Source organism: Mastigoproctus giganteus, chromosome 14 (assembly GCF_048544385.1).
Source record: "Mastigoproctus giganteus isolate SK-2022 chromosome 14, ASM4854438v1, whole genome shotgun sequence".
Classification (NCBI taxonomy): Eukaryota; Metazoa; Arthropoda; class Arachnida; order Uropygi; family Thelyphonidae; genus Mastigoproctus; species Mastigoproctus giganteus.
The window spans coordinates 18,948,211-18,974,387 of NC_143588.1; the positions used below are offsets into that span (position 1 = coordinate 18,948,211).

The window sequence follows — 26,177 nt, forward strand, 5'->3', positions numbered from 1 at the left end:
TTTTGCTGCACTAGCAAATAAAAAAATAAATAAAATAAGTAGATAAGAAAGTACAAATTATATGCTTCCCTCCTCACAGAGGTAACTATCCAGTTGACCATTGAATTTATTCGAAATGTCAGCCTCAACTACCTGTGAGGGCAACTTGTTCCAGCGACTCGCTAAAAGAAAAAACTTTTTCCAATTTAATCTAAATCTCAAGCCCTTTAATTTTAATTTATGATCCCTAGTTCTGGAATTCTTTATAACAGTGAGAATTCCACCTTCATTCATTTTACATTTCCCTCTCAGAGCCTTGTAAACCTCAATCGGATCACCTCTGAGGTGCCGATTGCCAAGTTGCTAACATAATCGGACTCTTTCCTCATACGGTCGTCCTTCTGCTGATCTCACCATTCGAGTTTCCCGTCGTTGGAACTGTCAAGAAGCTCGATGCCTTTTTTCAGATGAGATCTCCAAATGTGGTCTTACAATTGCCTTATGCAATGGGATTATGACGTCCCTATTTCTACAGGATAACGTTCAATAACCCACCGATAGGACACAATGGGCTTTCCGACTGCCTGTTTACACTGCTCAGAAAACTTCCTATCTGCCCATATTGTAACTCTCAGCTCCCTTTCCTCCTCCACTGTTTTTAATTCAGCCCCACCAAGTGTATGATTTATTTGTGGGTTGCTATTCCCCAAGTGCAGGACCTAGCATTAAGCAGTATTAAAACGTAGCTGCCACTTCTCTGACCATCTTTGAAGTCTCTTCACGTAATCCTGAAAGAGCGCTGCTTGACACTGATCGTTAACTCTGCCAATCTTTACATCATCAAATTTTGACATCATCCCTTGGTCGATGTCATTTATGAAAATGAAAAACAGTGGCCCAAGAACTGATCCTTGAGGGACTCCAATCCTCACATTACACCAATCTGAAGAATATCCATTAATCTTTCGTCAGCAAACACCGATACAAGTAATGATTTAACAATTCTGTTCTTAGATTTGCATAAGTTAATTTGGTAGAACAAGAGTTGAACCGATGATCAACGAAAGGATTTTCATAAAATAACCATATTTTAAAAAACTTATTCGTGTACTTGTTCTTAAGAAACTGAAAATAATTCTTAGTTGGATTCTGATATAAAGATTTCATTTTCTTATTTTCTTGGCAGGTCCCCCACAAATTTTAACAGACCCTCTTAAAACAAAAGAAAAAGTAAGAGCAGAAAAAGATGATGATGCAACTATTACCATCTTCTTTTGTGCGGATCCAAGACCCCAGAAATCATTTTGGGAATGGGGAAGCTTGAAGTTGGACACAGGATCCGATCATGTGAGATTCATAGCAAAGCCATTACAGAAAGTAAGTGCTCTATAGCTGGTTTTGTTTGAATGTCTCTCCTTAATACGTGTTAAAAATGGCTCACTTTGAAATTCACAGTCAAAATATACAAAACATGTTTTGTCTTTTGACTCCATTATGTAGAAATCACTTGGACAAAAGTGAATTTTTTCTTAAATTATATTCTTCTTTCAGTTATGCATTATTAATATTCTAATACATTCTTGAAACACTTCGCGTGATAAGAATAATCTCTCTACCTCGTGAGCTTAAAAGCCAGAAGTAGCTAACTGAAAAGGGCGAATTAAAAAACATTAATAAGATGCGCGAGTCAATTTTGATCTTTAAACTGCATGTTTATCAAAGAAATAATTAAACGAATGCCGGTAATTTTTTCTGTTATTTATGACCTCTTCGTAATTTGCCTTGGAGGGAATCATTCAACTAATTACTTCATTAAATTAAAAGGTTGTTAATTAAAGGTTGTATACGAAAAAGAACATTCTAATTAACATATAAAATCTATTTCGTTCAGAGACATAAAAAAAGCACATCATTATTGAAGTCAATTAAAGAAAATAAAGCAATTAGTTTTAGTCTGATGAAATTACAAACATACCACTGTTTCTAGAATATTAAAAAATAATTAATAAATGATTGAATTTAATACTGCTAATATGTTCTTTGCTTATTATTCTGCTGGTAGTTTTTGCATCGAGGAATTCAGCCTGACTGTTAAGTGACATGTATTTTAGATACAAATTGGAAAATCCTCCACGGGCTACTCAAACATTCCTAGACTACTGAGTCATGCTACTGCATTTAAGCAAAGTTCCTTCAACCTTAAGAAACTTTGCTTAAAGTTCCATCTGCATAAATTCCACTAGATAACCAAGGGAGTCTAGATGTGACCATTCTTCCATCAGGATATTTATCATCTGCGATATACTATGATCGGTAGAGAACTGTGAAGTCGAACTGTTTCCAATACATCCCAAATATTCTCAATTCAATTGGGATTTGGAGAATCAAGCGACTAGAGTAAACGTTGGAAATCTGGGAATGTTCATCCAGACTGTCTCGTGTTTACCACTCAAGCGGCAGGTGGTGGTGTAATGGTATTGAGATATGCATTGTTGGTATACGCACTGGATCCGATCATACCATTAAAAGGTTCGTATTACTTCCAATTTCTCTCTGAATATCTTTCTATCGTATCGGACCAACTTAGCTCTACAATGCTTCACTTTTACCCAGATTTTTGATGGATGCTTCAAGAAGATAACGCAACTATCCACCATGCAAAAATCGCTTGTCTTTCCCATGACTGGATTGCCTAAGAAGCAACAGGAAAGCGTATTTATGTGATATCAATGAACTTCTGACCATATCATGTGACAACTTACATTTCAATACCGGACGTTTTATTATCAGTTGAAGCCAACTGCAAAAGGTTTCTAATTTTTTGGCTAGTGAGTGTAGCTAAACAGGGGAAACGTGTTGAAGTTCCCCACTTGTGTACTGTTTGCTGTAATTCCTATATAAACACAAATTCAACATTTCCTATAGAATGTTTTCACGTATTATTTTGTGTCATTGAGGACCAGTGCCTTGCCTACTGTCTCATTTCTTTTGATATCTGTTAACACTGCTGTGGCATTTTGATTTGTCTGTTCTCTAAAAAGAACATAATGGTAAGAGTACAATAATCTTCTGTATAATGTTCACTAAAAATTAACTGTTATAATGCATTAATTGGAAACAGATATTGTTATTTATCTTTGAAATTTAAATAACAGTAATTCCATAAGTTTTTTTATATAATTTCAGTTACTAGCATTATAAATTTTACACGAATCGTTGAAAATAGGGGTACAATCAAATCTCGTCATGGGCTGCAAAATTAGCTACTCCAGGATTACACAAACAGAGCATACAAAGAGAATCTCAGGGCATTCAATTATCATTCTTGTTTTTCACCTCCTTTTTATCTTCTATTGAAGGATGGAGTGAAATCAGTTACTATAGCAACCAGTTATAAAATTGGCCACTTCGCTCGGTATGGCAATATTACCAAGGGATTCGCTATTGGCAGTTGCCACGGCAACAGAAGACGCGACAGAGGAATAGGGAATGGTGTGCCCAAAAGGCGTTCCGCTTTGGTACTTAAACACAAAGAACTCCTAATAACCATCATAACAACATAATTGTCGTGTTTGTTGTTCTGGTCTCTCTGCAACGTATCATGTGGGAACAGAGTGGAAGAAAGAATGGATTGTCCTGTAAACAAAGGACTTGAAATAGTTCAATAGAACAAGGAGGATTGATCTGTAGATGTCCATCATTTTGAACTAGCTTTTGCAGTTATTAAAACAAATATGTAGTTTGTTTGTATTGTTGGTTGCAGATATTTCAGAGAATAATTATTTTCTGTAGAATATTCCGTTTTCTGTGCTTTTCTTGAAAATATGAAACACGTTTCGTGGCCCGTATTAATTACAGCTGCAAGTGTTAGTAGAATGTAAATGTCATCTATAATGACACGTTCATTAGAGAACATTAGAAAATGTTTTACTGCGCGAATTTGTTTTCCAGAAACCGATGCGTTCGAGCGAATCCGAATAAACAGGGAACATTAATCCCGTCTGTAGGCTGCCGCCTGATCTAACATTAGGGATAAGCGTAGTCGCTGGTTGTCGCGTTCAGGGCGTAACCCATATGTCACACATCAATATCGCAGTTAGTTGTCGAGCAGAAACGAAGGCTCAAGCTGAGAGCAACGCTGTGAGGTTGGCATGACATGGCGATTTACGAATGTTACCTGTGATTTACATAGACGTGCACGACAGATCCACCAGCCAGAGCATTTATATTCATGCATCTAAGTGGGCAAATGCAGCTGAACAGCGAAGAAGAATCAAACGTGGGATTATTAGAGAAAGAACATGTTCCACTGATTTGCATTCGCTAGACGCACCGCTTGGCAAAGATTATTTAATTATTCGTCGATACAATTTAAATTTTGAATATTATTAGTGTGGTTCGTGCATATTTTACCTCATTCAATGCATCATGCTTATTACTCTTAAACCTAAAGTGACCCTGAATCGTTAAAATATTTTGAGGTCCAACAAGATGTTTACGATATCGTACGAGTGTTTAGAACAAAGAGGTGAACTCCCAATCTCATATGTCACCACGTTTGTAACCGAAGAGAAATTTTCGAAGCGACAATCTTTTAATCTTGAAGGACCTGACGCAAATATCCAACAATTTTCGAGGTATTAACACGTGAAAGAATAATCCAAAGTGAAACCCACTGAAAATTCCACAGACTGATGCGCATTATACGAATAAACCCTGTTTTAAATAGCGCATGAGTTATTTTCAAGGTTTTCTCTCGAAGAACCCAATTTAACCATCTTCATATTTTTCTTTCTATCGAAGTCATTATTATCCAAAAAGTAACAGAGCAGTTAAAACATTAAGCACTTGTGATTGCATACATTTCAATTGATTTATGATGGTCTATTGGATGTCACTCATGTCCAGTCTGTTGGAGGGCAAATGTCTTAAAGGAATTCCTTAAAACGGGGATGTTTTGCTTTAATGCATATATATTACAATAAAATACTCGACATCTAGTTCTCATTTTCTTGTGAACGCTTTCCACTCTTCATTGCAATGCAAAATCAATTACTTTTTCTCCTCTTGAAATTTAATTTCTGTGTCTGGTTAAAGAACCACGATGTTCCAGCTATCAAAACTTTGCTTCTCTTGTAAGAACCTTGTTTTAAATTCGTGTCTCCTTCCTGTTTCTTTAAGCCAGAAAGTTGTTTGACATGGGGACCTTATCAAGTGAAACATTTTTCTCTCCGATGAAAAATAAAAGTTTCCTACTTGAAGTTTCTTTAGTTTTCTGTTTCTTATACGCTGTACATGCAGATAATTAATGTTTCCAATTAGCGAGAGCCTTTACCTACTTCCCATGAAACTTACGATTTAAGTACCGGGCTTGTTATCCTAACGATGTAATATGTCGCACCATATTGATCTTTCTTATCTTGCTGCTGTATTAGTAAGAGCTAGCGGGGATTTCAACATACTGGACATCTCGTCTATTGTGGGTGACGCCATACTTCTTGTGTACATTTCCAGCCTTTTCCTGTAATTGCATAATTTTTCAGCCCAAGTTTGTGTATCTTGAAATTGGCCACCCTTCCCTTTTACATTAAATCTATATGAAAATTTAACCCGAAGTTCATCCAACTTTTGTTTCTGTGTAATCGCCAAGATAATTGCTTGTCTTCCTAATTTTACCTATTGACAAAAGAAAGGCACTTAAAAATTATTTTCAGGCTGTACTGCATCATCTGTCCAATGTGTCTGCTTTTAGTTTTTGATTTAAATGAATTAATTAATAAGACAAAAATGCGGAAATTCAATCTGAATTATAATCATATTGTTCCTGGTTAATCAAAATTAAAACTAAATCAATATCACTCACAGGACCAGGGAAAAGAAGATTGTTATGAAGCCCGTCTTATAGTTCAGAACGTAGAAGGAGGAGATTCTAGGATATATACATTGAACGTAGAAAATGACAAGGGGATGGAGTCTTTTGCAGTAGTCTTAGAAGTTATAGGTAAATAAATGTTTAAATATTCTTTGCATACTTGATCATATTGTCTCACAATCTGTACATATATTCATGCACCATATATCAATCGGATCTAGACTGAAATATTATTTAAATCATTCCTAATTATAAAATCTCTATGACCAATACAGTTAAGTCTGCTAAGAGAAGATTCATGAGATAATAGACCACATTTATGAATAACTAATTGATGCAATCGTGTCTGCATATACTATTTATATTTTTTGTAAATTTCAGAGCCGGTAGCAATGTCTGTAGTCATCGGGATCGTTGTTGGTGTTGTGATCTTTGTTGTGCTTGTCACGCTCATAATCTTCTACCTTTTCAAAACCGAGAAACTCTGTTTTAATCGTAAGTATTTCTATTAATTTATGTAGTTTAGAGCTGTTGCTTTAGATTTTATTACGATTATTCAGGCAATAATGTAATTTATTACCTTAGACTTAAATATCATCACTCCAAGATGGCGGGGCTCAACTTCTGTACTGATCTTTTGTTCTGCAGAAATCTATAGAGAACTGCACAGGAACATGCTTTTGGATACCATAAAAAACATAACTGCACTGGCGACGTCATTCTTTGCAGGGTTCTCAAGGACCTTGGATGAATCTTCCAAGGAACAGTAATCAATTGTCTTACAATGGAGAATGAATTTTACTTTTTTTTTATCAGTGTTTTTAATAACATTAATATCAAAATATTTTTCTTCTTCCTCAAGAAGACTCTTCCCACTTTTTGGAACCACTTTTTATTATTATTTATATGGTAAACGACCAGGAAAGCCAGCTAAATACTGATTGTTTTCTTAATATGGAAACCATATTTCAGCAGGGCAATCCTGCGTTAATACATAAGTTTCCAAATAGTTTGTATTCTCTCTCTCTCTACAGCTAAGATTTGATTATTGCAGTAAATTCTAACACACACACTTGTAAAATCTCACGCAATCTAAAAAGATGTTGAAACACTTTAACTTGTTCTTTTTCGAGGTTTTGTGTTTATGATTTTGGGCAAAGAAATCCAATATGGCCGTTTGGCTAATAGGGAATAGTTTAACATCCTACTAAGGAGTATATTCATAACAGTCTCTGTTGATTAGTTTGTTTAAGTTATAAAACTACAACTCCTGTATGTATTGTGATTATATTTATCAAAGGTAGTCGGGAATTTCTTTTGCCTCAACCAAAATACATCAAATGACATTTTCACGGTCCTTATAACCAGTTCAAAACTTACACGAATTCCATTTCTATCATAATTTTTTTTTATCAATTTTTACTTTGCCACGTAATAATGTTGTGCAGAATATAACATCATTATAGGGGAAACATGCACTCATTGATCACTGAATTGTGACCACACCATCCGTAATGGATTATGCCACATACTCGGAGTATAAAAAGCCTAACAGCTTCGTATGCTAGAGCAATGCTAATTTGCATCTTGTCGAGTAAGTCAAAGTGATAAAATAGCAGTTATGGGAAGTAAAGATGCCATGGAGATTGAAAAGGGCATGGTTGTTGGAACTTGTGCATCGGATGCCTCCATATTGGGTGCGTAGCACACCCTTCTTGATTAGACCGGGGTTCGAGCCCGTCACCACCAAATACGGAACATGCGGAAAGGTCAGGGAATGACCACCGCACCGGAGCAATATGGCCTTAGTTGCTAATGCTCCTAAAAAACCAAATAACAACAACAACAGCCTCCATATTGGAAATTACGAGTCTTGGCGATTGCTGACAGTTAAGGTGTACAGAGAGTGGTGTCTAACGGATCAAACCACCTCCCTCCAACGGAACTCTAAAGGATTACGCAAGGTTCTTCGTGAGCGAAGGTGCAGCGCGTTGTACGGGTTCAACCCGTACAACCAGGTCACTGTGCGACAGTTCACATCGCAATGCAATATGGGAAATGCAAGAGCAATATCCCAATAATGATACACTTAGACACCCTCTCTTCACCGCTGATCATGGTCGAAGGCTATGGTGTTAACAACTCTATGGTTGGACTCTGGAGGACGGGAAACGAGTGTGCTAGTCAGATAAGTCCAAATGTCAGCTGGAACACGCCGACAGACGCCCTCATGTTGGGGGCAAGCAACACGACCATGGACATAGCATGCATGGTGCCCACTATCCAGGCAGGTAGCGGTGGTTGCTTACTGTGGGACATGTTTTGCTGCCATGAAGATCCATACGCACCAAAGGTGCGTATGGATCTTCAGCAAAACATGTCCATACGCACCTTTGGTGCATATGGACCAACGTTTCACTCGCGAGGTCTACCAGCAGCTCTTAAGAGATCATGTGCACTCTGCCCTGTTGCATTTTTCCCAGAGAGAAACAGGATCTTTCAAGACGCCGTTTCATCGCCCCCCCCATTGTGCATGAGTGGTTCAAGGAATACTGTGAAGATATCACCCATCTTGATTGTCCTCCAAATTCCCCTAACCTGAATCCAACTGAATACCTGTGGGATGTTTTGGAACGGGACGTGGTTGTGGATACGCAACCGCCATCTATTCCAACCGTAGGGATCTGCAGCGGATCCCTACGGTCGCCTTCAAAGATATAGTAGAGTCAATGCCTAGGTGAATAGCAGCTGCTATCCGTGCGAACGGTGGCCCAACACGGTATTAGGCAAATGTCATAATTCAGTGAGTGTATATTACAACTAATTGACTCTGTCATTATGGCGTTTTCTAGTTAGTTTACAAATTTCTACAACCAATTTGTAGTCTTAACAACGTATAAAAATAAGTTCCGTTGTACGATACAGGTCCTAATGCAGCCTGAACCTCACAGAACATGAGGTGCTTTGAGGAGGCGAATTCCAAGTCATTATCCACCACCCCGAAAGAGAAATGATATTTATTACCAACTAACAAACATATTTGCAACGTACATATATAGCCTTCTTTAATGTTATCATTAAAGATGGCTATGTTAACTATGTTAGTATTATTCTAAATTTTAATAACTCTGTAATATCACTGAGAATGAATCGGTGTTCACGTGCTATGAGGGGGAAGACTTGTAGTCTCACAGTTACTTTAATGAATATTTGAGGAGGTAAAAGAAACTTGGAAAATCGCAATACCTGGTCTTACAAAAGTCTGCAGTAGTAAACAGCCAAAAGAATGCTCAGTATTGGTGATAGAAGGCATCCTGAAGAGTTATTTTTCCTATAAATAACGAGACAGTTTCCAGCACACGTTTTCCATTAGTACAATTTGCATGAGCCACCCTCGTAACTGAATAGCCTTACTTTGAATTTTAATAACTTCCAACAAAAGCCCCATGAAAGAGTCACTTGTGAAAAGAAACATAAACCAATTCCGATTCAGTACTTTTTACTGCTTTACCTTCTGGAATTTATACTGCTATTTATACATCACTTTCTATTAATTCTGTGTGTATAATCACTCAAAAGACTCGATTAATATATTTGCATATTATTAACATAGCGGTTAACTATAACTATAAATAATGGTTAATTATTATACCTTGTTAAAATGACCCACTATTTCCAAACCTGAATTTCCTTGTAGACTTAAGTTTAAAATAAATATTTCTATTAATCTTACGGTTCAGCTGCATTAAAATTCGTGCACGCGCGTGATTCCGTTTTGGAAAATATGTTAATAGTGAACTGACCAAAATTATTTGTACATATTTAAATAACTGCCTGTTTTCAGTTTAATTATGTGTGATATATACAAAAAAAAAAAAAAAAAGCTACGTATTTTTGAAAATATGTATTATTTCTAATAATTGCGCAACGTATAAAATTTTAATCAATTCCATATTTAGAAATACAGAGCTGTAGATTAATTTTCACATATCAATACGATAATTTTTGATTTTAATATTTAATGTGTAAATAAATTGATTAAATAAAATTAATATTTTGCGGATATTAATAGAAAACCGATTTTAGTTCAATCACAAATGTGATTTCAACCTGCACTAAAGTCGAATAAAATCGATTACTTATTAATGTATTATTTCTCCCCAGTGAGGGGCTGCACCCCTTGAGGGTTATTGGTACCAAGTGCACAGGGTGGTTGTTATGTCTGGTGTTACTGTTGGTCGAAGAATTCTCTCTCTCTCTCTCTCTCTCTCTCTCTCTCTCTCTAACTATCCTACAGGTGTTCAGGATTGCGACTTTCTGGAGTTCTTGTAGGTGTTCTCTGGGAGTCCTATTGCTGCTAGGCTGTTATGTAGGGTTTTTGGTACCATATCGGTGGTTGACACGATGATCGGGATGGTCGTAACTTGCTGCGTATGCCATATCTTTTTGATCTCCTGTTTTAGGTCCATGTACTTCATCTTTTCCTCGTGGGTTTTCTGGAGGTTGGCAGTGTTGCGCACGGCTATGTCAGTCAGATAGATATCCTTTTCCTTCTTGTCGACAAGGGTTATGTCCCATCTGTTGTGTGGGATTGTCTTGTCCGTTATTGTGGCGCGCTCCTAGTACAGCTTGTGGGTTGGGATCTCTAGTATGGCCAAGGGTTCGTAGGTGATTTCTTCCCCTTCTACAAGTTTGAGGTCATTGTAGTGTCTACCATGGAGTGTCTTCTTTGCTCATCTTCAGTATTATTATTTATTTTTAATTAAAAAGTATAAATCACACAGTAAAGCGATTCAAATATTGCTAAAAATGACGCTTTAAATAATAATATTTGAATACACCAAACCATTTTTAGACATTAAAAAAAAAAAAAAATCAGCATTTATTCAGTTTAGTAAAAAGGAGAAGAAAATGGGTTAATACAAAATTTTAGACATAATTCAACTCAGCAATGCCTTGGATTGCTGACTTCTTTTAAAATTAGTTTTTAGATTATTTAGGTATTTTTGCACCATAAATTCTCAACTGAACCCCAATATCCATAGACGTATTCATCTAAGTGTGTGTATTTTGAATTGTATTGTGTACTAATAAATGATAAAGATTACATGACTGAAAATAGCATTCAATAAATACTAAAATTTTAGTACGCTGATTTAATTATGTCATTTCATCTTTTCCTTGCCTTTTCCTTGAGGTATTTATTTGGTAAATTTGTTTCGTAGGCAACAACTAAACGCACTGGTGCCTTCTCTCTGAACACAACAAATGTATCTTCACTCTCATTTCTTCTGTAAGTACGACTGTTTCCGATATCATTAGCCACATTACAAGTTCTTCCCTATCAATCGCACTCTCACTAAACTCAATTAAAAAGCACAAGTGATTTTAATTATCAAATTACTTACGTTAATTCTCCCTTATAAGATTTAGACCATAATGAAGAGATGTCTAAATAAATGAGTTTTTTAATGTCTTTGAAAATTCTCAATTTGTAGCGTGTAGGGAAATAATTTGCATATTCTTCAGTGTATCCATGAATACAACCAAATTTGAAACACCCAAGAAAATCAGAAGACGTATCATTGAAAAATTTAAATCCCTCACCCAAAAAAAAAAAAAAAAAGATCAATCAAAAAAATGCCAAAATACCACTGCCCTACCATATCTTGCATATCTAAATAAACTCAGACGAAAACTAATAACATGCGCTGAACCTTTATGACAGGTTTTATGTCTCTATGAAACACTGCCCTCCAATTTTTTTGCAAAATGTCCTCGATGTTTTCCGATATTCAGCCTTCAAAGCAGCGACCAGTTCAGCCCTTCCATTTGCAGATCAACACATCACCAAGCGCCGACCTAGGCATCTTCAATGTTGTTGAAATGTCACGTATGGACCTATTGTCATTCCACGCAGGAAGTCTGTTAACTACACCCATCGCGACATCTTGTATTCACAGTCACACTTCGAAGGCCTAAGAGCATATTTTTTGGTCCTTCTCCAACTATGTACGATTGTCCAACATAAATGTAGGGCAGTGTATAAGCATGCAGTATCATACTAAATTTACTTTATCGTAAGCGTTTTAAGTGAGTTATCGGACAATAAAGTTCATTTCTTTTTGGTGGAATGGAAGGAAAAACTTTAAAGCAAACTTGATGTAACCAAAGACTGCTATTTCCACGATATTCCAGGAACTATTGTCAGAAACTATAATGATAACGGGTTTGCCCAATGATCAATTCATTTAATGCAGATTTTTTTTAGGCAAGAATATCGAAAAATTGCAAAGCAGCCAAGTATAATCATTTCTCGATTTATGAGGTTTCGATTTAACGCGGTTGAATGTGGTTTAAAGCGGCTTCAGTTCTCAATTATGACAGTTAATTCTCACATTAACGTGGTTAGCAATATCTTGACAATGTGAAATTATTAATTTAATTGTATATTAATCATTTGTCTATTGAATTCGATTTTCTGTGTTGTAATCTGTGTACCTAAAACTAACCAATTTTATTATTTTGTACTAAAATCGTATTTTAAATAACTATAACTTAAAATATTATTTAAGTATGTAACTTATTATTTTTCTATATTTTACAATAAATATAAAAAACAGTATTATTCACATCTTGCTTTAAATTTAACGAATTAAAAGAAAACATAAAAAATAAAAACAATGAAAGACAGACAGTTCGATATAAAAACTTAAAACAGTTGTAAGAAACATCCAGTAATCTTATTTTACTGGATGTTACAGTTGTAAGAAAAAAAAACACCACTTCTATGCAGTAGTGATGAAAAACCCTAACGATATAAAACCATTTTTCGTATTACTTGATGCATATTTCGCATAACGAATTGTCTCATTTATAAATAATTCATATAATTGGCACTCGTTTGACCCTGTTTTCGATTAGTTCTTTGTGTCCTTTAGTTCACATTGGGTTGAGAACTCCCGAAAATCGAAAGTTCATAATGAATAAATACTTCCCTTTGGGCAATCTTTCACTCGAATACATCGTGTGATCTGAATGATGCATTATCGAATTTCCCAATACCCTTTCTGTGATATTTCAGTAATGATTTCTTAATTATGGCTGATGAAACGTTCAAACAGGCCGTACTTATTATATTTATAATCCCAGAGAAAACCTTAGTTTAACATGATAGAATTAATCATGCATTCTTCTCATACCCACATGCAATTTATATACATAAACGTGCCTTCAGTACGTGGCTTATCAATTACTGCAGGTCATTTTAACTTGAAAGAACAATGACCCTCTTAGGTCACTGCATACGAAACTTTTCATGCGCCCTTAATGCTCCTTCTTACACTGAATAACTTTCTAAAATGAAGGCGTATCTCACAATGGACACACCTTTCATACGTTGTTTTCGGATTTTCATCCCTATTTTTGTAATTTCGTTCATAAATGAAAGTAACCGATCTCCATTACGTCAATAGGTATAATTTGAAAACCACCTTGGGATGGGGTGGATGCGAACCGATTTTAGTGCAAATATTTATTAGCAAATGCGTTGCTAATAAATATTTGCATAAATACTTTTGCACTTCGTATAAATATTTTCTAATGTTAAATTGTGTTTCTAATAATTCTTTATTTCTGATAATTCTTTTAATTTTACAGGCACCAGGGGATATAAACCATCGACACTAAGGTAAGTTGGAAAGATCAAGAATAGATTGATTGAGAAATTTAAGTTATTCTAATTAGGAAGTTACATTTCAGGTGATATAATTGTCTTCCTTAGCTTCTCTGAAGAATTATGCTACTGTTACTGTATTAACACATATTTGGCAAAATATTCTTTGAAATCAAAGATCTGTATACGTAAACCTCGATATAAGCTGAGTGGTCATCGCAAGTGTAGTACCACATCAGGTTGAATTGACTGTGGTTCTAGTCCTTTTATCATGCTCAACTATGAGATTTCCAAGCTAGATGATTTCTACAGCCTTCAGGAACAATATTAGCCCAACATGGGGACTCTGATAGCAGGGGGACTAATCTCAGGGGCTGGATGGCCTCCTTAAAGATGGAGGGTACATAATCTTTGTTTCTGTTGAAGTTTGTCGAGGGACCGGCTTTATCCACCATGTCTCCACGAACGACTGCTATAATGTGTGGGTTGAATTTGGTGTGTGCTGTTCCGATATGCAGTTATATGCGTATCGCTAGCAACCAGGTCACTTAGTACAAAGGCGACGGTTTCACTATCGACAGAAGAGAAGGGCCCCTCGGCTGGGTATTTTGCCAACAGGGGCGTATTACCTGGTTTCACACTACCCCTAAGTTTTTAAATTGTGTTATTTCCATTTGTTTGATTCATTCTACCCAGTTTGTTTTTCCATTGGTGCAGATGAAGAAAAATATATTGGAACTGGGCTATCTTCCATCAGGTGTTGGAGGAGGACAGTAATTATAACGGCTACACTACAAGTAAGAGCACTGACTAAAGGAATTAATGAGATGAACCATTACTTCTCCATTTCATATAATAGGGCTAGCTGGCTTTGACATGCGCATAGAGGTCCAGGTGCATATCTTACGTGGTTGAGTTATAACTGGCATGTGTTCTAAAGGCATGAGCTGTTTTTATGGAAGATTTTAGAGGAATGTTGGCATTATTAATGAAAAACAAATAATGTTACTTTTGAACCTTAGGTTTCGTTCATTTTCCAAAGGTTGAACAATATGATAATTTTGTAATTAAGATCGCATACGGATATTTATAGAGGGAGGGCAACATTTTGGCATTAACTGTGCTTCAATTTTCTTTCAAAAAATCTATTTTCTGAATGAGAAGGGGATAAAGCTTGTGATATAAACCTAAATAACTTCAGGTGGGGCGTGTAGGGTAGAACCTCTTCTATAGTTTACTTAGCAATGAGTCGATGGCATATACCCTGTAGTTAGGAGGCCTCCGTAGCCGAGTGGTCAGGAGCGGGAGTGTAATGGCACGCTCTCTTTGAGTAGACCGGGGTTCAGGCCCCTGACTGCTAAATACGGTCGGTCTGCCAATCCGCACTGGACCAGCGTGGCAGATTATGGTCCATTTCTCTCAACATGAATTGTTGATTGTTGTTGTAGGGGTTTTGATGGCGCATAAGCTGCTTTGGCTATAATGCGCCTAATGAATTATTGAGGAGGCTTCCATCCTGCAGTGGATTGATAATGGCTGTAGTCTACATTTGACCTTTAGTTTACCCTGTCGTTTTGAAGGAAAGATCGAGGGAATGTATTGAACCATTGAGGTTAATTATGAAGGAATCTTTGGACTCAAGGGAAATTCCTTTGGATTGGAGAAGTAGTAATTGAAGAAGTATCGGTGTGCCACAAGGGCAGCCGAGGCCAAAATGTGTCAGTTCCTATATTATTATTCGCCAATAATATAAAGTTTTGTCCAGTTTGACATTACAGGAATTCATATTTGTGTATTTGTTTCAGAAAGGTATAGAGTTTAGCTAGATTAACACTATTTCCAGACCGTAAGTGGTGATGAACAATGCGTGCATCGAGGTGGGTCCTCCCTTGAGAAGAAATATGTGGGTTAAGTGCTTATGTCCTATCCTTGGTCTTGCTAGTAGAATTTCTTCTCTGAAGCTGAAAATCCATAAAGCTGGTTTGGATCAATTTGTTATTCCTTTGTGACCTCCATATTTCTGACCACTGAAATGTACAGACTTTTTTTATATGCTTCAAATAATCCACGTAAGGTAATCACTGTTTGATTGTTTGACTGCCTGATCTGCTCTCTCATTACCTGTGATACCAAAAGTGTCCTGGAATCCAGCAAAACTTCACTGAATGATTTTTATCCCTAGATAGTTTTGAACAGGAAAGGATGTTTTATTATGGGATGCAATACTGAAAATTTATTGTGGGCATGTCCATTATGTAGATGTTTAAAAATTTCATCCCTATTGATGAAAATAGTTGTCACAGTGAGGGAGATTTACAGACCAGGGTGGATCGGGTATATTGGTCTCGAAGTATATTGTCAAAATTAATATTCCAGATGTGAAGCAAATCTTTTAGTCTAATACCAGTGGGTCTATTTTTAGTCGGTTCTGTTATATAACGCTATCCATTCAGAGTTGAAAAGCAACGGTCGAACGGGATGGGCTGGAAGACCGAATTTTGGCTGCATAATTGAGGAGTAGCATTTTCCTTCTAAGGTGATGTGGAGGTTCGTGTGCCTCAACGTACAGACTCTAGACAGGAGGTGCTCTAAACCCACCTAGAACAGTACGAACAGCACTGTTTCGGATGGTATTCAGTCTGGAAGTTAAGTTAGGTGTCAAACGTTAAACTTGGGAAACGAAGATCACTGGTGAGAGGGAGGGAGGGATCAGATGGTTTTTAAATCTAGGTCCTTGTTCTGGGTATAGCTTACGCTTTTTGCAGACGTGAACTGCAATTGTTTTTTTTGTTTTGATAAACGATATCCATTCTTCTGTTTAGTTCAAATAGGTTAAATGGTTGATTATAGGCAATACGGTTTGTGCCCAGTCTGCAATGGATGTAGCAGGCGAAATTGACACCTGTTTGGGTTGAAACAGCTTGGCACTTTTGTGTAGCAGAAGGGTACGTGCTTTTTCCGAGTGGTGACTTTATTTGCTTTCTTGCGGATCTTATATTTTTGTATTCTTTTTTCTCCATTTTCCAGAGGTCACATGATTTTGAAATTGCCGGATGATCGCTCTTGCAATTTTAGACATTCCGGAGCCTTTGCAGTACATTCTGTTTGTAAATGACTTTATGACCCACAGTTAGGACAAGTAATTTTGCCTCTGCTTGTTGTCTGAGAGTGGCCAAATTTTGGCACTTAAAATGGTTTAAAATGAAAGGTCGGCAGTGTAGTCGTCCTGCTTTAACTGAGGTCTGCAAATTAGGTGTACTAAAGGTCAATATAATATTACGTATTGGAACAACCTTATCGTCCTTCCGGATCATAATTCACCTTGCTTGAGTTACTTTCTGTTGTTTTAATTTCACGACTATCTTCTCTTCGGTGACTTTCAATAAATCCCACTCACTTGGGATTCCTCTTATAGAGGACATTTTAATAATAACAGAATGCCTTGCATGAGTGGTCTTAATTAATAGATCTCCTCACTGGAGTCGTTTTATCCTTTTTGGTGTACTTGCCGTATTTTGGAGACATCTCTGGATGACAAAAGCAGAGTTTTTTTACCGGTTGAGTTGATAATAAATGCATGATCAGAAAAGCTGGTGCATTTGATTTGTTAGAAGCATTCCTCATTCTTTTCGAAACACGGAGATCATTTTCCATTCTACAGGTGTCAGTATTTTGAGAGCTCTAGTGGTAGATATGAATCGCAGTCCATTGTTGCTCCTTTTAGCCCTTGGAGGAGATGGGGGATTTCTTCTCCCAGGTTACCGGCCCATCGGAGAAGTGCCAGTGTATAGCCGATACATAAAAGTGGTTCTAAGAGTGAAGTTGGTTATTACAAACCGGTTAGTCTGACTTCAGTGATAAGAAATATCTTAGAGGCAATGAATAAGATTGCAATTCAGAGACATTTAGATAGATGTGGGATTCTAAAGAACACAACATGGCTTTGTTAAGGGAAAATCATGTTTAACTAATTTAGTAGGCTATTTTAACACAATTAATTATGAGCTGGACTTAGCGAACAATCTCGACATAGTTTATTTTGTTTTAGTAAAGCACTTGCTCTGTCCCTCATGAGAGGTTACTCTAAGCTTGAACAGGTTGGGATTACTGGGTGGCTGAAGAGCAGAAGGTAGAGGGTTGTGATTAATGGATATTCTTCAGATTGGTGTAACATTAGGAGTGGGATCCCTCAAGGACTGGTTCTTGGACCACTGTTGTTTCTCATTTTCATAAATGACATCGACGAAGGGATAGAAGGAGCGATGTCAAAATTTGCTGATGACGTAAAGATTGGCAGAGTCGTTAATGATCAGTTCCAAGAAGCTCTCCTTCAGGATGACTCGAACAGACTTCAGAGAAGTGGCAGCTATGTTTTAATGCTTCTAAATGCAAGGTCTTACTTACACTTGGGGAAAGCAACCCACAAATTTATTTATCTATTGTTAACATATAATATACACGAAAGGCGTACGCCCAGTTAAAGCGTATAACAGAACAAAAAATACATACTATTTAATCATAACTGTCACCTTGAATCCAACTGTCAACCAGCCAACTTGCTACAGATAGTTCTGTGAAACTGTTTCCTGTCCACAGCCGTGTCCCGATCATACTTGTTCATAAGAGCCATAGTTCTTTTAAAGAACTCATTCTTGGATATCTCTAACCTACAGTTACTGATGTGGAATGACGTCTTCTGTCTAGTAGCCACCGCTGGAACGTGAAGATTAATATGGCATAAAAGATCAGGAAGGTAGATTGAACCAGTGAAGATATGGTACAACAGTTTTAGATCTCGAAAACAGTTCGCTGAGTTTCTAAAGATCGAAGTAAGGTAATGGGATAACGTCTGGAAAGATAGTGGATGAATTTCATTTGTAGTCATTCAATTTTCTGTATCAAATATGTATAGTGCGGGTTCCTTAAGGTGCAGCAAACTCTAGTACAGGGAGGAACAGTTGCTTTCAATAAAAGCACAGAGAACTGAGGATCTTTGAATCTATATGTCTGCTGTTTGATGAATCCAATTTGTTTTTTTTTAGCTTGGAGTAATATATTTCTAATACGTTTATCAAACCCACATCCAGCGATACAAATAACACCCAGAGTTTTAACATCGGCAACTCTGATAATCGGAATATCCTTGATGTAGTATTTATTAGTTTACTAAAATCGTAGATTTTCTCGAACCTGCAAAGGAAATTTATCTGCATTTCCTATGATTTACCTCCAGACCGTTTAAAGCAACCGAATTAGTTAAAGAGTTGAGAGCAGCTTGAATATTATCTACATTAGCTTGACTGTTGATCCGTGAGTAAAGTTTCATGTCATCTGAAAACATTAAAATCATAATACCACCTCCCTCTACAAATTGTGGTAGATCATTGACAAAGATGGTGAATAAGCGAGGCCCAAGAGATGATCCTTGTGGAACTCCTTTTGATGGAATAAATTCACTTGAAATTCCCTTTCCGATGATAACCCTATGTTTCCGACATGATATGTAACTCATCAACCTGTAACGTAGCGAGTCAAGTATTCCATACTGGCTTAGTTTTTTTTTTTTTTTTTGCAAGATGATAGTGTGCGGCACTGTCAAAAGCATTAATTAGGTTTGTGTGGATCACATCAACCTGTTCTCCCATATCGACGGTGTCTATAACCTGCTGCCAGATAGTGAGAAGATTAGTGGTAATTGATCGACTCCTTGTAAAGCCAAGTAGGTTGTCGCAGATGAAGTGCTTAAAATATTTAATTAATCGGTTGTGAATTTTTGCCAGCGAGTTCAGAAGACGGTAATTTTCCAGTGAGTAGATTGCGTTTCTCTTTGGGATTGGAATCACATTGTTTTGAAGTGAGTGGGGTAAATTATACATTTGGGGGGAGGTTGACTTAAAAACATTGGAGGATTTGTTATTGTTTGTTAGTTATTTGGTTTTTTGGGAGCATTAGCAACTAAGGCCATATTGCTCCGGAATATGCGGTGGTTATTCCTGACCTTTCCGCATCCTCCGTATTTGGTGGTGACGGGCTCGAACCCCGGTCTAATCAAGAAGCATGTGCTACGCACTGCTGCTCCTTCCCACCAGGCTACGGAGGCGCACACATTGGAGGAGGAAAGGGATCTGGGAGTTATAATACGGACAGATATGAAGTTTTCTGAACAGTGTAAACAGGCAGCCAGGAAAGCCCATGGTGTCCTATTGAAGATTTATCGAAGGGTATCCTGTAGAGATAGGAAGGTCATAATCGCACTGTATACGGCAATGGTAAGACCGCATTTGTAATACTGTGGTCAAGTATGGACAGTTCATTTGAAAAAAAAAGACACTGAGCTTCTTGAAAGGGTCCTAAGACGGGTACCCCAGAGGTGATCTGATTGATTATTAAAATGAATGAGGGTGGAATTCACTGTTATAAAGAATTCCAGAACTAGGGCCATAAATTCAAATTACAGGGGTTGAGGTGTATTAGATTGTAGGTGGTTTTCTTGTGGCCAGCGAGTCGTTTATTGCTGGAAGAAGTTGCCACCACACGTAGTTAAGGCTGACAGTTTGAATAAATTCAAAGTTAAACTGGATAATTTGTATTTTCTTATCTAGTTGATTTTTTTCTTTTGCCAATGCAGCTAAAGCCTGTGGCTTCCTTGCACTATATATGACTACTAATATTACAAAAATCCTGAATATGCTTTTTTGATGTCACATATTTTAGAACTGTTGCTTTAAGTCACCTTGTTCTAACCGTTTGTTGTTTTCTTTATTTATCTTAGTGTTGTGGAAAATGGCTGTCCAGCGGAGAATCAGCAAAATGACGTCATGAACACAAGGGTTGGAGATATGGCCGTTGATAAGTACCGTTCATGTATTCATAAACCAACTATCTCCACTGTTAGCGAAGAAGCATTCCAGAAAGACAGCATAACGGTAGGCTATTCACTGTTATCTAAACACGTACTGAATCGAATTTACTCTGTTTTGTAGGAAATATTAGTTATACGTTTCGAAGTCCTGCAGAATCCTATTTATTGAATTTTAGATTACAAATTTAAATACTTTACATTTAATTTAGGGATGATACTAAGAAATAACAGTAATCCCATAAAGGAGAAAACGTTTCATAATAATAACACTCAGTCTCTCAACGGCCGCCTTCGGGATCATAGAATGGGCTAACACTGAGCTGGAAGCGATCATGAGAAAGAACAGGACAATGATGAGCAACAGCCGCCAACAGCACCCAAAGTTGGCCGTGGAGTGACTCACTATAGCTCAGAAAGAAGGAGGAAGGGGCTTGACAGACCTCATCGAGCAACAGAAGAAAAAAAAAATAGCGATTAAGAACCTGAATGATTACTTCCAGAAAAACACAGCGCCACTCTTCCAAACAAGCGGCATACCCGACTCAGTCTAAGCAAAGAGACCATTCTCGCCCATATGGAAGAAAGGAAGATATGCAAAGAAGGCACTCTATGGCAGACACTACAATGACCTCCATAAAGAACATATAAAATGAGTTCCATTGAATAGCTCACGAGCGGGACATTCTTTCCCAAGACCGAAGGATTCATGCCTGACATTCAAAACCAGGTAATCAACACCAGGAACTATAGAAAATACATCGCCATGGAACCTGGAATGATAGATGACGGCACCTGACCTCAGAAACCAACAACGTCACCGCAAAATGCTGGGGTGATGACACAGACTGAGTACACGCATGGACACGACCAAGTCGCCTGGATAATACATCAGAAGCTAGCGTGGAAATGCCAGTTGATCAAAGAAAGTGTACCTTATTACAAGTATGAACCACAGGCCGCACCATAATAACAGAGAAGACTATCAAGTACAACAAGACCAGACGTAACCTACGTCCACAACATGGTAAAGGCTACCTATCTGTCGATATAGTGTGCCTAATGCTGGCAACCACCAGAAAACCTATGAAGATCAGATCTGGAATACATCTAACACAGGAGGTCAAAATGTGGTATACGGAACAAGTAACGATCATCGTGTCAACCCTACACAAGAGCCAAGCAGCAATAAACCTGCCAGAGAACGCCTACAAGGAACTCCAGAAAGTCTCAATCCCGAACACCTGTAGGATAGAACCAAGTACTTCGCCATTAGTAATAATAGCCGGACAATAACAACCACCCTGTACACTTGGAACCAGTACCTGGATGAAAATCCGACTAAACGTTTTCGAATAAGTAGTCAGTGTAAGCTACAAAAAACGAGAAGCCAGCGTATAATTATATTTACAAGTTTATATTATTGATATAAATAATGTGAGAATATTCTAAATTAACAAATATTGAATCTTAAATCCTGATAACCTTTCTCTTTTTATTTCTTGGTCAGCATGCCTGTGGGGCCAACAACGATAAAGGCAGCCTTATGTATTGTAACTTCGATCATTCTCCTCAGCACCCAGATGTTCAAGAAGCAAATCACAGTATCAGTGTTTCAAAAAAAGATTCCAGAAGATATTCAGACAGTTCATTCCAAAATAAACAAATGGACCATGCTTATATTTAGTGCATAGACATGAAAAAAACAACAGATAAAAGAGTCAGCCACAGAAGAGGACGTTATTAAAATACCAAAGAAATGCATGAACCGTTATAAGATACATTCCTCCTCGTTTCATTTTTGTTTTCCTGTTCACCTGTAAATATTAGCCAGGTAATCTTTGAGTGTTTATGTAACTATGTAAAGTCGTCATTGTAGCCTAACCAAGTACTCCACTGTGTGTGAGTCAACCACTCTCACAGTAGGATGTCCATTGAAGTCATTCCTTCATTTGTGGCCTCGGATGAATTATTTAAGACCAAAATCAACTATATTTTTAATCAGAATATTGTGATGAACGATTGAGTGTTCGTGTACACTACTGAAACTGTGATTATCGCTGTTTGATTCTACAACCAGTACCTTTCACCAATTAATTTATGAGCTGCTGCTGCACACGATCCCCCCCTCCTTCACCACCTTTCATTCCCCCATTGTAAACGGACTTTCTCACGAAGTGCATACATATTTCTTGTCAATTTTTATTAATTGCAGATTTCTTACATCTTATTAAACCAGCAGTATTGCTATATCGTGTAGAGAAAAGACTGACGAATTTGTTAAAAAAACAAAAACAAAAAACCAACACTCAAGATGAGTAAAATAACTCATTTCTTTCTGTTATCTTCGAACTTTTAAACATATGAGAAGGTTCTGTAATAAAAAGCTGTATATTTAAGTTAAAAAGGCGCATGTACCATGAAAGATTGTAAAATATTGATCCACTACAAGAACTGGATATTTAAAATGTTATCCTTCCTTTATGGAAGAGAGGAAAAAAATAAATCTTTTAATATAGATTTAGTTAAAACCTCTTGTTTCTTATAACTGCTGTATTTTCTCTTTCATTTTGGCAAAATCATCACAAACAAAAATACTTTATGCAACAGACAAAATCCAATCTGATTCCATTGCACTAGAACACTGAAATTAAAAATGTCAGAATATATTTTCGAGTCTCTGAATATTTCATGCATATGAGCTTAAAGATTGCATGATTTATATAATTAAATATTTATAAATTAGTAAGTAGCTTTCAAAATTAATAGGAAATTGTGTTTATACGTTTGAAAACGGCCATAAATAAATTATAAATTTCCCACCTTGATCATGATGGATAAACCTTCCATTATGTTTTAACACTGGTAAGTTTAATTATAGGTGACAAACTAGAGGTTAACGCTCACTTACAGCATATAAACTGTCCCTCCAAATTATTCAAACATAGTGAACGATTCAGATAAGAAATAAGGTTAAAATTATGCATTTACACAGGAAATATCAATAGCAGCTACAGCGTTCTTTGTAACATTTGACTCAATGAAATTTTTAATCAATGCAGTCCAAAGAGTGTTCTTTGTAACCTTTGACTCAATGATCTTTCGAATTAATGCAGTCTAAAGAGTGTTCTTTGGAAATGAGAGGTGGTTAAGTTTGGAGATTCGGTACCTGAGAATTGTGGGCATCATACACACTATTCTTAAGCATTAAAAAATGAACAAAATACGTACATGTTTCAACATCAACCGCAATTGTCAAATCCTGGAACATAAACAAAAAGTTTATTGTTTATTTAAAAGGAATCTTTGAAAAACTTTAACCATAAATCTGTTCTTTCCGCATTGCGGTCAATGAACACCTATGCAAAGTACGGTTCTGTTACACCTAACGATTGAGAATAACGCTACAAACTCAGCCATTTTTAAGTTCTTAATATTACAGAAATCTCCATATTACACCCACGACTTTTCAGCTTAGTTGAAAAGAACGGACATTCAATTAATGAAAGAAAAAAAAAGTGAGTATCTTGGTGTAATTCTTCACGTTCTACGCTCATCGAAACTACGCTCGTATTTTGTGTATACCTTGGTTGCAATCTCTTATTCGATAACTTATTTCCATATCATACAGCTGAGGGCCTCCAACTGAGTATCGATATTCGTTCGTAGCCCATAGAGCCATGTTACCACTACTGCTGCTCGATCCCACAGCCAGAATATTGACGTATGTAGATTTTCCCACTTGCTCCTACAGTATAATCGACCCTATTGAAGCACGTGTATCTTGTTTCACCGAATATCCAATAACTACTGCGCACAAGAACAGCATTTCTAGTTACATCCGAATCTAAAGCAATATGCTGTTTTCTCTTGCGTGTAAATTAGTATGAAGGAAGTGTCAAACTAATCGACCGGCACGTAGAAGCAAGTGCTATCGATATCCACAGTTACTAATTAAATAACTTAGGGGTAATAAATACTTTTAATGCATAAATATCGTGTTTTTATTCTGACACTAATGTAGCCAACAGACGGATATTGGACTCATTACAGGAATAAAAATAATTAAATGTTTAATTATCAAAATGCAGAGAAATAGAAAATTTACTTGCTTCCTAAATATAATTTCTTCATTCCAATCGAAAGTCAGATGGGATTCCATTTACTGGGGAGGTTAATGATGAATTCTTTAGTGAAAATTTCATTATGAATTTAAAAAAAAAAACACAGATTGAATTATAAAAAATGGCAAACGACAAACACTTTAGTACTTTGTTTTCACTTCCGTTTTGTTTTCTATTTCCTCTTTTAGCCACGTGCCTCATTACTTATCGACTCAAGTGGGAATGAGTTGATATGTAATATTAATTACTTATCAACTCATTTGAGCAATCAAAATTGACTATTCTTTTGTTTTTAAAATATAATTTTAAATTTTACGTTTTGTTTTTAAAGGATAATAAAAAAGCTCTGGTACTTTGCAGTCGAATTAAATAATATATTTAAGTTGAATTAAATTAAGCATTTTGAGGATATAGGAACACTATATCCTCAAAGTTGAAAATAAATCGGAAGGGACACAAATGTGCGCTCTACTTGTTATTATACTTGTGAAATTTAGCAGGTAGATCACGAAGAGGTTTCGCTTCAGCCCACAGAGTAATTTTCACCGGTATTCTGAAGGGAATTGGTATTCCCTTCAGAATACCAATAACTACATGTACGATACCAAAAATGAAGAGGCAACTAGTCGTCAGGGATTACTGCTCGCGTTGCACTGATCCCTGGAAATGCCAACCTTCCTGATGGAAGCCGATTCTGAAGTAGTTTCAGTTATATAAGATTTTGTGGAGCAGGGAGACTACTGATCTAGCCCAAATGTGTCATTTGATGATAGAATCGGGTACTGCTTCTGGATGGTCATGTCAAGACAAAGTTCCAGCTCTGGAAATTTCTGGCTTTTGTGCAACTTCAGAATTTGCCACTGAAGTGAGCTGAACAACATATACGCATACAAATTTGCATTGAATGCAAAAGAGGGCAGTTTTAGTATCTAATATCAAAGATAAACGGGTAGCTGTTTGATCATGATCAAACCTTCCAACCGTGAGGTTTTAGACTGAGGAAATTATGACCATGAAATGACAAATATACAGTAATTTCGTCAAAATCGGACAAGTAGAAACTCAATGGGCACGTTATTTCCCTTGTTTTTATTACAAATCCCCAAACAAGGCGACCTTTATTCTATTGCCCCAGGCAGAGGAAAAACAGCGAATAAGGTAAGGAAACGGAGCATGTTTATCTAGCTATAGAGGACGCAATAATTTCTTGAAGCTAAGGAACAGAAATCCTAAGCAGAGAGAGCTTTGGTAAAATGCCAGAGAGAAACGAAGGGGCAGAGAAAAATCAGTAAAAAAAGCTCTGCATTGTCTGAAGGTCTATTCAAATTTACGTTGCCGAGTTTTATTCAGAGGAGAAGCATTACAATAAGGCAATGTCGTGGGATGGGAATTTCAAAAAGCGATCGTTCAGATCTTCGGGCCACTCAAAGACCTGCTCTGAAATAGCGCTTTTGAATCAATACCTGACGCACTGGAGAAAATGGAGACTCCAAGGCCACAGAAGTGTACCAACTTGGCATAGAAATAAATACTACCCGGGCTTACCATCATCAAGCAATTATATGTTCACTTCTTGTTGGTTGGTAAATAAAGCCGTGTATAACAGATGCTGCTTTTACAGACACGAGCAATTTATTTCATAAAATGAATTAGAAATTGTCTTCCGAT

The 26,177-nt window shown here is 36.8% G+C and overlaps 1 protein-coding gene across 2 annotated transcripts in view; it reads left to right on the forward strand.

Moving 5' to 3' along the window:
* Positions 1 to 22,679, forward strand: part of LOC150075002 (irregular chiasm C-roughest protein-like) — a 162,420-nt gene extending 139,741 nt beyond the window's left edge. Inside the window, exons 7-12 of one of the 2 annotated variants that reach the window (XM_090388638.1) lie at positions 1,166 to 1,356; positions 5,845 to 5,980; positions 6,233 to 6,346; positions 13,511 to 13,541; positions 20,299 to 20,452; positions 21,896 to 22,679. In XM_090388638.1, the coding sequence (XP_090244764.1) occupies positions 1,166 to 1,356; positions 5,845 to 5,980; positions 6,233 to 6,346; positions 13,511 to 13,541; positions 20,299 to 20,452; positions 21,896 to 22,072 (803 nt within the window). In that variant the 3' untranslated portion in view covers positions 22,073 to 22,679. Of the gene's footprint in view, positions 1 to 1,165; positions 1,357 to 5,844; positions 5,981 to 6,232; positions 6,347 to 11,076; positions 11,145 to 13,510; positions 13,542 to 20,298; positions 20,453 to 21,895 lie in introns of those variants that run through there. The other variant, XR_016547876.1, reaches the window with a different exon arrangement.
* Positions 22,680 to 26,177: the final 3,498 nt, after the last annotated feature.